The following is a 13,234-nucleotide window of genomic DNA, read 5'->3' on the forward strand; positions in this document are numbered from 1 at the left end:
CAAGAGAGCGATTAAAAATATTTTCATTAACAGGCTTAATAGTATTATGGCTTGCCATTATAGAATCTAACTCTTCCTGAGATGGTAACTTTTCAATTTGCCTAAAACTTTCCCCAATTTCTATTTCCTTGGGCTTGGGTTTCTTGGGAGGTAAAGCATCGAACTCTATAGGTTCTTCTATATCTGGTATATACCTATTGAAATCTCTAGAAACTTCTACTCTTACTGGATAGAGATTTAAATTCTGAAGGGCCTCAGACAAGTTACTCATGCTGTTTAGCAAAAATAGACATAGTCAGAATTCATAAAATTTATAGAAAACTTTTTAAATATTAGTTCCTACTGGGTACTATTGAAATTTACATCACACGAGGTTTTATTTGTAAATTTTATAATTTTCTTGATAAGACTTCTAGACTATAGATAATAAAGGTACTAATACTTGAGTCAAATTATTTAAGAATTTGCATTACTTACTACATTGACTAGCATATAAAGATCTGCTCATGCTGTACAAAATTATTCAGATAATAGAACACATAATCACAAAATAGCAATTAAAAAAATTAAGTATTTTCTAAATATTTAATTGGCTTAAATCAGTGGCTTGAGAAGTGGCTCTGATACCACCTTATTTCTGTCACGGCCCCCGACCCGGTTTGACCCGTTTCAGGAGCCGCGGGACAGAAATCCCGTGGTATTTAATTTAGGCGACAGCGGAAGTCTTTTTAAAACAGGATCTTTAGTATTTAAAACTGCTCATTACATAATTTAGGGATAAAACCCAGTAATTTACAATAATGTGATTTCCATGGAAATCTTTATTTTCCAAAACATGTTTCTTTATTTATTTACACTGAGCCACTTTTCTAAGCTGGTAGTGCTTCCTGGCACTTTTCTTTGCTCATAACAGATTACCTGAAACATGTTTGAAAAAGGTTTTGTCAGCGGGGAAATACTGAGTGAGTTCATTCAGTTTTTAGGAAATGACCCATAGTTATAAATTACAGCATAAGAGCGATTACAATGGTTCATATCTTATTTTTTTATCTGGCTTTCTGTCACAATGGTGACAAGTCACAATGGTGACGATGGTCATACCACTATTAGGTCAATGAACTCTAATAGTGACGTTTCTCCCTAGTAGGTCAATGAACCTAACTGAGAGAAATAGTAATGTGCACAATACCCCACTAACCAATAAATCAAGATATCCACGACTTAGTCCCTGTAATTATAACACTTTTGAAAATAATTTGGAGTATTGTAAAACAGTTGATAAAAAGAAGAATGACTCACTTTGCAGATTTAACGAGCAGTGTATAAGCCTACTGATTAGCCTTGATTATTTCTAATTTAGCAATAATGCCCACAAAACAGGATTAGTGATCAATACAGCAGTTACGATAATTTCCCGAGATCAAATACTCGCAATGAATGACCAAGTGCAATACTTCAACTCATTTATCAAAATGACAAACGACAAAGTATAGTACTTCAACTCATTATCGAATTATCGACAACGACAAAGTACAATGCTTCAACTCATTTATCGGATTACCGACAAACGACAAAGCATAGCCCAGTGTGGGCAGCACTTAGACATTCTTTGAATGTATTGATTCCGGAAACTGAATCGTAATAGCGATCGAGTAATTACCCTGTTATTGCGGCAGAACTTCGAGATTATGTGGGTTTTTGTAGTATTTCGACGATATCTGGACGTACAAATTGAATTTTACCGTCGAACCAACGCAGGAAATCAAGTGCCAAACTCCTCTATTTATACTGGAAATTTGACGCCGTCGCGTAGCGCGAGGGGGTACCCCTATAGGCGTCGCGCTACGCGAGTGACCACCCTACTTTCATAGAGTAGCCCTTCGTGCATGTAGGCTTGCTGTGTTGTCAGTTTCCTAAAATTCGATTTTTACAGATAGTTATGAAGATAATCGTTGGCTAGGGTTTATCCCCCCCTGAGTTTTAGGGGCCCTGATCCTGATTCTGAAAATTCTGAAAATTTTAGGGTTTTGCGTAGAATCACTTGGATGTCTCAATTAGGGTTTTCTTAATAGCTAATTACCATCCTAATTAGGGATTTTAGTGACAGTTGTTACATCACGCCACATCAGCGTCACGTATACGTCACGTAAGCGAGGAGCTTTGTCGTTAACTTACACAGTGTGGGATGACGTCCCTTTAAAGCCCCTTTAAAACAATATAAAAAAGAATAGAAAAAGAAATCAAAAAGGGGGAAATCTGATTAGTGGGAATGAATGGGTCCCCTATGCATACCCCTATAGCATTCGCCATTGTGGTAACGAAATTGACCATAACGCCCCTCCATAGCGCCCAGGAAATGGGGAAGGGGCGACAAAGAGGGTGAGGTGGCAAGGGGTGCTAAGACACACCACCCAGCCTAAGGATTTGATTCTAACTAATACGTGTTTTGTATTAAAATATTTTATTATCATTTTATCCTATATTCTAAAATTATTAAATTTGTGCTCTGTATGATTATGAATTGGTTAAAGTAATCAAGAATTTAACAAGAAAATGATGGATGAAAAATATGATATCCAAGTGGATCATTATGTTAATGATTGTGTCCATTCATCTATATTATTTTAAAGCTATATATCATGGTTTAAATAATTATGTTTTAAACATCGACCATGAAAAGTTTTAGTGATCACATCTTAATTTTAATATTTAAACGAAAGATAAAATGTTGACTTTTCGAAAACTAATCTATCTTATTTTAAAGCTATATATCATGGTTTAAATAATTATGTTTTAAACATCGACCATGAAAAGTTTTAGTATTTAAACGTAAGATAAAAGGTTGACTTTTTGAAAACTAATTATGTTGCTTAAAAATTAAAAGAAAAGTCATTTACACACATAAAGAGTCAAACATACGGCTAAACTCCCAAGATGGTCAACTTCTGACTTTTTTCTTCAGCAGGAACCATCCTTGCTAAAATGGTCAAACACACACATTTTGTATATTTAGATGTATTATATTGATGTTGAAACTTGAATAGGTCATACATTAGTGTTTCTTTCCAAATATTAGAGTGTTCTAGTGAATAAAATGTATGAATTTTAAAACACAATTGCAACGCATAAGTTCGTTGTTTTAACAAAAAATAAAGTTGTGCACTATGCTTGACTACAATGAACTACATAAAGTCATAAACCATCCTTATATTTTGTCCAAGCTAACAATTTTAGTCTTCCTAAAAAGAGTTTTTACTATTTATAATAACCAAGTCCGTTTATATGTAATGCTAACTAACCACTTAACCGGGTAAAATGGACGAAACATAATAGTAAATAAACAAAAACAAATAAACAATTATATCTATTATAATTATTATTTACAAAGCAAGACTAAACATATTTATCATTATCAACTCCAACAGCAAAATTCATAATCAAATTCAACAACCAAACAACTCCATCATCTTCATTGTCATATCTCAATACACAAAATGAATTCATCAAACCCACTAACAATTAATACACGTGTCTAGACAATATTATCTTTTATGTGTATTCAACTTATAATACCAGCAAATATGATCGATCGTCATAAAAGTTTGAATAATTTGTGGATAACATATATATAAGTGTTAAAAACACACAAAAGTTTGAACATGCTCCAATTTAAAAAAAAAAAAAAAGAAAAAAAAGAAACTTAGACTAAATTCAACTTTCACGTATGCTTAAAGTAAACAAAAAACAAAGATGAATGAAAAACAACAAATATGTAAAAATAACTAAAAAAATGTTGTATAGGAAACTATATCATAAAAGTAGTATACATTGAGCGCAACTAATGTAATCTAGCATATCCCGTGTAGTCTAAGTGAAAGATTCTCAAACACTCAGAATGAAGTAAAAACCCAAATAATCTCACTATTAATATGTTATTGATGATGATTCCCAAACTCGGTTAAAGATAAATCACCGTATAGTAACAAAGAAGTAAAAACAAGCCAAGTTCTCAATACTACACTGTTACTAGGCGATGCGAGATACCACACCAAATACAAGGTTGAGGTTGACCCAGGAGGCTAAAGATAAGGTGAAGGTCGAGCTTGAAGGCGAAAAAACAAGGTTGAATAAAGATATCACATCAATAACTATATAACTTCAACACTTTTACATACAAACAAGATAGCTCTAAACAATTGCCTACTTATTTACATATAAAATGAAAACCCACCATAGATGTTAGTGCAGATAGAATGGAGGTGAGGAAACCCCTTCGGGAGATACCTCATGCGAGATCCCACATGAAAAGGGCGATGTTCTCGCACCTTCCGAACACCTTTTGCCCGTTCTTCTTCTCGCTCTTTCACAAGCCCTTCTTCATCATCAGAGATACCTTCTAGGAGAGGTTTCTTCACATTAATCCCCACAATGTGTTGACATGGATTGTTTTCCAAGCGACTACCCTTAGAAAAAAGTGCAAATAAAAAGGCATAACTGCTAATGATACCATGGTAACATGGTTGAGGCATCCTGGTTTTTCCCTCATACCCGAGTTTGCGTTCCACCCATTGCACTTTGAGTGGGTGCACTTTTCCGTCTAGGGATGTTTATGGTGTTTACATCTAGTTGAACGTCGTGTCACCCTCTATGCCAGAGTGGGCACTGTTGTGATGAATGATCGTCTGGCCTTAGTGGAACCGAGCTTCGGGAATTGCGATGAGTCGATTTAGATAATTCCGTTTAAAAAAAAGCATAACTTTTTTGTTTTACTAAATAACAAATAACTTCTCATCAACAATGCAATAACCCATTTTTATGGGGGTGTTATAAACTTATACACATTAATATAGGGATCTAAATGTAGATAATAATATGTTCTTAAAAATCTTAAACTAAACATAAACACCCTTTTCAGGTTTTCCCCAATTCCCCCTTTCATTTCTGAACTCATTTCAACTAATCCTTCTAGGGTTTCCAAAATTGGGTCACACTTCAGATAAATATATCACAATCTGCTTCCAATTTCTATCCGCCACATCTAATTTCAGCAAGGTATGATCCAAGATACACAAATCACACTGATTTTTCTCTAGATTCATAACCTGTACGAGATTTGATCTATAATTTGCTGTAAAGTTACGATTTTTCGTTGATTACAACTGATAATTGGTGTATAATGAGTTCAGATCTTCCAAGTTACATGATCTAGGGTTTTAGTTCCATTTTGTTGCTTTTTAAGCAGTTGTTGATGGTTTATTGAAGGCAATTGAAAGAGGATTTATTTGGGGGAATTTGGTGGTTTATGTGTTGGAATAAAGACTATGGCTGCTGGTAGCGGTTTTTCGGGCTCATGTGTAATGGTGGAAGATGGTTTTAGTAATGATGTTTGTTGTGGAGGTGAAGAGAAGTCACAGAATTCAGACCAGTTGAGTCAACTGGATGTTGGAAAACCGCCGAGATGTGTGTCGGTTGTTCGACATAGTATAAGTACTGCAACGCTGCTGACGGCGCCTGCAGATCCGGTATGTGGATTGTTTTAGTTTTGAAAGTAGATCATGTTATGCTGGCCTTTAGTTCCCTATATTCCATCTTAAATTAGTTGCTAATCTTTAGATTGATGATAGCTGCTGTAGTAGTCATGTCAATATTAATAATTGTTTGCGGTAACGAGTTCATACGGTCACCTAAAAACCTTAACAGTTGTTTTTAGTTACAAGTAAATTACATGTGTTTGAATTACAAATATGGTCACAGACTCGCCCCCAACTTTTGGAGCACCAAATAATGACAATTAGCTCTGCGACCGTCCAGGTTTAGAATTTAATAATACTTTTGATGTTTATGTTTAGGAAGTATTCGACTTGTATAGGAGATGTATCTTTAAACTGTATCATCTTGTCTTTATTTTTACCTTTTTTACGAGTGAGTTTTGTTTTACATTCCAAGGCCTAGGGTTTACGGGACACGTCATGCACTCAGGCGTGATGCCATTTAAGAGCCCTCTATATGCAGAAAATTATCTCTGATTAAAATTGTAACCGCAAACACAATATGCACGTACGGATCTCAGAACTTGATATCTGAACAAAACTTATTTATGTGGATTATGACCCTTTCATGTATACGTGTACTAATCTTTTACTTAAAACCCCACGTTTGACTTTTCTATATGATTTTGCTAGAATTTTGTCCTCGGGATTGTTGGGATCAAGTCAGTTTCAGATGGCAAATCCGAATACATGCCCATGATTCGATCAGGAAGTTGTGCAGAGAAAGGGCCGAAGGAATACATGGAAGACGAACATATATGTATAGACAACCTTCTAGAACATTTAGACAGAATAGAAGGTTTACCTTCTCTTGGAGCTTTCTACGGGGTATGTATCTATAACACGCCTTTTTTTTCAATTTTATTTTCCCGACACTCGGTGTGTAGGGCTCACTAAGGTTACAATTTGACAGGTTTTTGATGGGCATGGTGGAACCGATGCTGCATCTTACGTTAGAAAAAACATATTGAAGTTCATAATCGAGGACCCTCAGTTCCCGGGGTGCTTGAAGAAGGCTATAAGAAACGCATACATAAAAGCCGATCAAGCTTTTGCAGAAAACAGCACGGTCGATATCTCTTCCGGAACCACCGCATTGACCACCCTCATATTCGGACGGATGTTGGTAGTTGCAAACGCTGGTGATTGCCGGGCTGTTTTAGGAAAACGGGGCCGAGCGTTAGAACTATCAAACGACCACAAACCAAACAGTATACCCGAGCGACATAGAATCGAACAACTCGGTGGCGTGATCTACGACGGTTACTTAAACGGTCAACTATCAGTGTCCCGAGCTCTTGGAGATTGGCACATGAAATGCTCGAAAGGATCCGTTTGCCCATTAAGTGCCGAACCCGAGTTGCAAGAAATCCTGTTGATGGAAGATGACGAGTTTCTTATTATGGGATGTGACGGACTGTGGGATGTCATGAGCAGTCAATGTGCGGTAACAATAGCCCGAAAAGAGTTGATGATTCATAACGATCCCGAGAGGTGCTCGAGGGAGCTCGTTCGTGAGGCGCTTAAACGGAGTACGCGTGATAATTTAACGGTGATTGTGGTCTGTTTTTCACCGGATCCACCGCCATGGATTGAGATACAATCGCAAATGGGACACAGGCGGAGTGTTTCTTCAGAAGGGTTAAACTTTCTTAAGGGTATTTTGGATGGTAACTCGTGAAATGGGTCGTGTTTATAGCGAGTTTCGTGTATTCGTTTTCGGAGAAGACGGGAATTTTCGATGGTTTCCGTTTTATGTACATTTTGGTAAGTTGTGTTATCGATAGATAGTACTCTTGCTGTTTATTTATTTTCTTCATTGTACGATATTTCTGATTACATTAGTTAATCATCTTTAGCTCATGTTTGTGGCATATATATATATAACATAAATCAACATTAATTTGTGTTTTTTTAACTGTAAATATATAATTTAATAATTCAAAGTTCAAACATAAAACAACTTTCAAAAACAAAAAAAAACAGGAAAAAAACTGCACAAATTACACTCATCTTGTCCTCAATTCAATCAACAAACCAAAACAAAATCAATTATACACATCTACCGAAGAACTTCATATTTGTTTTATATATACACTGTCTATCGATGTAAAAGAATTCACCAAAAAAGGCTCTTTCTTCACACCAAGAGTGTATAACGAAAACAATATGAACATCGATCACGCGTTGGGAAAGATTCCCGAGAAGTTCGGAATCTTATCCACGTGTTTCAGTGCGCGTTCTGCGGTCTGACGTGTATGATAATCGCCATGCTGGAATGCATCCACGAGTGCAGTGCTAACGTTAGGATCACCCGATACCTCGTACGCAATATCTTCTGTCCTTAAAAGTCTTTCCACCACCCAAACCGCTCGTCGACCAAGATTCTCGGTTCGTTTTTCGAGTAAAATGTCGAGAATCGGTTTGATTCCTTCTGCCTCCATCAAAACCGCCACCCCTTGTTCTATGTTAACTCCGTCCTCTAATAAAGTCGATAATGCAGCTAATGATGCTTCGACAACCGCCGCGTTTGTGTGATCTAAAAGACCCACGAGTCTCCGTAAAGCTGGTCCCTCTAGTAAACAAAACGTATCCCGTCGTGAGCATGCCCCGCGGTGAACCCGACATAAGCCCGTCATAACCTGCGGTTTACTAAAACAAGGAAAGATCGACATGCAAACACTTGGTGGCGGGATCTCCGGAAGTTTCGTCAGGTTTTTTGATTCTAACGATAGATTCTCTAAAGCAAAAGCGGAAACCATTTGAACATTATCGAGCGAGTTTGCTAGGAGTTCGGTAAATAACCCCGTGAGATCATGATCCCGACACAAAGAAACCGCTTTCGGCTCGTTTTGCAACACAAATGTGATCCTCAAAAGTACCCTGACGAGCCCTTCTAAATACGGTGTGACGAACCGGCTTCGTCTCGGTTCTCCTTGCCGAATCATTTTGATTCTCGCAATCACCATTTCGAATGCACCTTCATCGAGCATTTGACGTGTGAGGCCCATATCTCGTTCTGGAAGATCCGCAAGAAGCCCAACAGCTACCGCTTGTTCTTCGGAACTCACAATGTTTTCCGCAATTACTTTTATTAACCCGTCGAGTTGACCTGCTGACCCACGCAACGAACTCGCTAGTTCTTGACCCATGTTTGGCGAAAGATTTTGCAACAGTTTAATCGCAGCCAAACGGAGATCTTGTTGCGGGGCTTCAATGAACTGAACTAAACTGTTAATCGCACCCGAGCTTTTGATAGCGGAAACAACGCTGATTAACGTAACCGGAGAGCTCGTGAGTCCAACAAGAACTTGCAGGAGTTTGCATTCGATTGCGGGTCCGGTGTTGCTGATCAAATAAAGTAAATTATGAATTATTTCTTCCGACACAAGGGTTTGGTGGTTTGGACCCACGGGGATCGAGTCGAAGTCGCAATCGGAGGCCACTATGTTTGCGAGTATTGTAGCGGAGATTTCTTTAAGCCGCATTGGAAGCTGGTTCGGGCCCGCAAAAAGGTCTTTAACGAGAGGGGAAAGTATACCTTCTTCAACCAAGACTTTAGCACTCGGGTCACAAGATGAGACTTGATTCAGAGCTTTCAACGCTGCTTCTCGAGACTGGACGTTACCGCTTTTCATTAGGTTGATTAATGACGAACCAACGGTTCGAGCCACGAAGACTTTCACGTCATTGCTTAATGCCAGCTCGCCGAGGTATGAAGCCATGGATAGTTTGATTTCTGGAGAACCTGAAAGAAATCAAATGGTTAACTTTTTTAACAGTCGAAGTAGGCACGTAAATGAATGTTCATTTCGTGAACCCTTATATATACATATATTTTTTTGTTCATTTAACTAAAGAGTTAATTACATAGATAGTCCTTGTGGTTTATTGAAAGTAAAACCTTGAGTACTAACTTTTTTTTGCAACACGTTCATGTTCTATGGTTTCGATTTTGTAACACCTTTGAGTACTTAAACTAACTGCCATTAATTCAATAAACCACAAGGACTATCTATGTAATTAACTCTTTAACTAAACGAACGATCATGATCACATGTCATGTTTGTTCACTTTCATTTGTCAATGCTCGTTCATTTATGTTCTTTTACATATTCATGTAAATTGATTTATTAGTTATTAGTAAATGCTAAGTGGTCCATCTTGCATCAACCCATGAGCCCAATCAATATTTAGATTTAAGCATTTGGGTGAACAACTAACGAACAAACAACCAAGAACACATTTCATTTTCTTCGTTTATGTCAATTTAATGCCCATTCGTTTACGTCCATTTATGTTCATTTAAAATAAGCAAATTTGATTTCTAATAATCCCATCTTTTCTCAGTAGGCCTATAATAATCCCAACGAGAATATTCTTGTCACCAGTCCCAATTTTCCAACTATTTTTTTCAATGGAAACCCGTTAAATAAAACTTAACCCAGATAGTTTTTTTTTGTTGATGTTGATAGTTTTAACATGGACATATGAGGTGCAAAAAGTACTATTTTTTTTTTGGTTTTTTTGCTGACGTGGACATGAAAAATATATTTTTTCCACATCATATGTCCACGTCAGCAAAAAACTAACTGGGTTAAGTTTTTCTAATGAGGGTCCATTGAAAAAAATTAGTTAGAAAATTGGGACTAGCAGTACGAAAAGAATATTCTCAGTTGGGACTATTATTGGCCAATTGAGAAAAGATGGGATTATTAAAATCCAATTTTGCCTTTAAAATATTAACTACCGAAAGTAAATGAACACATTCTTTTTCTTAACAAACGAACATGAACAAGAAAATCAGTTCATTCAAACGTTCGTGTTCGTTTAGTTCATTTACGGGCCCACAGAACGATCTAGTTATAAGTTTGAAGTTTATGTAAGTACCTTCAAGAATAAGGGTCAAAAGAGGCTGCAATCTACCATTCTCAGCCATTTGCCGTACATTACTCTCATTCTTCTCCAAATTTTCCAGCGTTTTATCCGCCTTCTCAACCGTCAAAAGATTTTCAGATTTACTACTCGTCATTCCAACTAAGATCAGAATTGCTCCATTAACAGACCCTATTTTCTCACATAAAGATTCCGATTTTGAGAGCTCATATAGCAAGGAAACAGCTTCTTCTCTCTCCTTTGACTGTTCATGAGACAAGAACTTGACTATTGTGCGCACGTTATCCCCTTCCGCCATTATTTCCTGCAAACCAACAAAACGTTTAACAATCTTGTACGATCAAACAACGATAATGTTGTCATTGAACATTTAACAACCTTGTTATCGTCATCATCTTCCACCACAATTCGAAGAGTCTCCAAAGCTCTACACCGGACTTTGCGACTACCGCTTTTTAACATATCGACGATCATTGGAATTAGATCGGCGTTTCGAATAATACGTCTACTATTCTTTTGGCAAATGTATTGAACGAATCTCAATGCCCGCAAAGTATCAATCTCAGGGCATCCGGGAGTTAATGATTTACGGGCCATGTCGAGCTGAACGGCTTCGTTTCTAGCACTCCATTCTTCGATTGTGTTCCGTAAAGCGATACTTGGATTCATATCAGTTGTTTTTAGTTCTTTTAATGTCAAAGGGCAAACGAGCTTTCTGTTGTTTTCTCTACACTCGTTGAACCATTTTTCGATTGCTTCCCGTTCGAACGTTTGACCGTTTTCAATTGATACGGGATCTTTCATTATTTGTTTTGAAAGCGGGCATATGAATGCGTCGTATATGGGTTCTATGTGTTGTCTCTCGAATTGGAAGCTATCGTCGGATTGACTACCGAGCTCGTGACTTTCATCCCAGCTCCCAGCCATTAGACCGCGCTTACTTTTTAACGAAAAAACTATATATCTTCAACACCTAAAAGAAAATAAAACACAATTATAACATCATACGTTTAGATCTCTATAACTACCTAAAAAGTTATATTAATTCATATGCATTTTACATGACTTCACAACTTCCTGTTCGGGGAACAAACACTTCAGGTTCCTCGAACAGGAAGCTGTGAAGTCGTTTACACACAACAACCGTCAATAAAAACGTTGTCAAATGACAATGTTCCAACTATTTTGGAACGGGGGTACTACAAACAAAGGGTAGTTTAGGTCTCTATAACTACCTAAAAAAGTTATATTACTTCATTAGCATTTCACATGACTTCATAGCTTCCTGTTCAGGGAACACTTTTGATTCCCTGAACAGGAACCCATGAAGTCATTTACATACAACGACCGCAACAAAAACGTTGTCAAACAACATTGTTCCAACTACTTTAGAAAGAAGAAACTACAAACAAAAGGGTATTTCAGGCAACTAATTAATAACTCAAACCTTTTAAAGGTAACAACTGAATCAAAATCTTGCAATTTCATAACAATTTCATAACAATTTCAACAAAATTTCAAAGATCCATATCCATTTCATACCACTAACACAAAACAAAACAATCATTTCACAATTTAATCACACCCACCAACACCAATCAATGCAAAACCCTAAAACAGAACATCATAAACTCAATCTCAAACCCAAATCAAATCACTTCAATCAGAAGCATAATTCACACAACCCAGATCAAAACCCACCAAAATTACCTCAAATTCGTGCAATTGAGTTGAAATTTAGCTACATACTGCAACAGATAGTGTCAATTATTGAAGCAAAAGGGTTTATTGACAACATGAAGAAAAAGACAAAGAAACAGGGGATTTGTTTAATTGGGAATTAGGGATTGTTTGGAGAGAATTTGAGCGTCGAGAAGATAGAAAAGGGGAGGAAGGTGCCCAGAGTGATGAAATCGGAGATACCCAAAAGTCAAAATTGAAAAATTTGTGAAATTTTTGTGAGAATAGAGAGTTTTAGAGAGAGAAAGATGGGGTTTTTTGAAGTCAATTTCGGTAGTCGTCGTAATAGACCGTAGAACAGAGGTGGATGTAGTGACACGATTGTGGTATTTGTGACCATTGACTTTATACTTAGTATAGTAGTCAATACATGAATACGGTTTGTACCTTTATCGTTATCGAATCGATTGTCTTACTCGTATACTGGTCAAACACTTGTATGTTACTTAGGTTGAATAAATAAGATAATAAAAGTTTACGAATTATAAAATGATTTGAGATATATTATTGAAAGGAGTAAATTTCAAAGATCGTCCTTTATGTATGTCTAATATATCAAATTATGTCCTTTATCTTTAATAACCCCAGAAAACATCCTTAATGTTTGAAAAACCATTCAGGTTATGTCCTTTACCCTAAACCTTGTTTGTTTTACCAGTTAAATCAGGTCACGTGAGAAGCACATGAGTGCATTAATGTCATTCTACCTACCACCTACTAATTACAGTCATATCTTCTAAAAACCCTAAACCCCAATTTCACCCACCATTGTTCCCCCAATTGCTCAACTCGCCCCTTAGGTTTCTTCACCGATTGCATCGACGATTTCCACGACGAAACAGAACCATGTCTCAATCGGAGACTTGGTACATACGAGAAGGAGTTGATCATGATGAAGTGATGCAGCTATACGGTAATGAATCCTAGATTTCTTTCTATAAACTTATAATTTTCTACATTACGTTACTGATCAAGCTCGAAATTGTTGAATAATGCAGAAGGATTCCCTAATCTTTTCTCCTTTCGGATTCATCATGGTGGTAGGTTAA

General features: G+C 36.9%; 2 protein-coding genes across 4 annotated transcripts; one reads left to right on the plus strand and one right to left on the minus strand.

The window, feature by feature from the left end:
• Nucleotides 1-4,904: 4,904 nt before the first annotated feature.
• On the plus strand, nt 4,905-7,425 carry LOC110894707 (probable protein phosphatase 2C 27). 3 transcript variants are annotated; one of them, XM_022141933.1, is made up of 4 exons: nt 4,905-5,052; nt 5,243-5,522; nt 6,183-6,377; nt 6,463-7,425. In XM_022141933.1, the coding sequence occupies exons 2-4, from the start codon at nt 5,322-5,324 to the stop codon at nt 7,228-7,230; spliced, it is 1,164 nt and encodes a 387-aa protein (XP_021997625.1). In that variant the 5' UTR covers nt 4,905-5,052; nt 5,243-5,321; the 3' UTR covers nt 7,231-7,425. The 3 variants fall into 3 exon arrangements, with proteins under 3 accessions (XP_021997625.1, XP_021997626.1, XP_035836833.1); XM_022141934.1 differs by having other exon boundaries at nt 5,263-5,522; XM_035980940.1 differs by having other exon boundaries at nt 4,910-5,522.
• Nucleotides 7,426-7,535: 110 nt separating this feature from the next.
• Nucleotides 7,536-12,476, minus strand: LOC110894706 (U-box domain-containing protein 44). Its single transcript, XM_022141932.2, has 4 exons — nt 12,156-12,476; nt 10,824-11,418; nt 10,440-10,749; nt 7,536-9,297 (listed from the first exon to the last, which is right to left on the minus strand). The coding sequence occupies exons 2-4, from the start codon at nt 11,370-11,372 to the stop codon at nt 7,730-7,732; spliced, it is 2,427 nt and encodes an 808-aa protein (XP_021997624.1). The 5' UTR covers nt 11,373-11,418; nt 12,156-12,476; the 3' UTR covers nt 7,536-7,729.
• Nucleotides 12,477-13,234: the final 758 nt, after the last annotated feature.

Source organism: Helianthus annuus, chromosome 12, assembly GCF_002127325.2.
Source record: "Helianthus annuus cultivar XRQ/B chromosome 12, HanXRQr2.0-SUNRISE, whole genome shotgun sequence".
In the NCBI taxonomy this organism is placed as follows: Eukaryota; Viridiplantae; Streptophyta; class Magnoliopsida; order Asterales; family Asteraceae; genus Helianthus; species Helianthus annuus.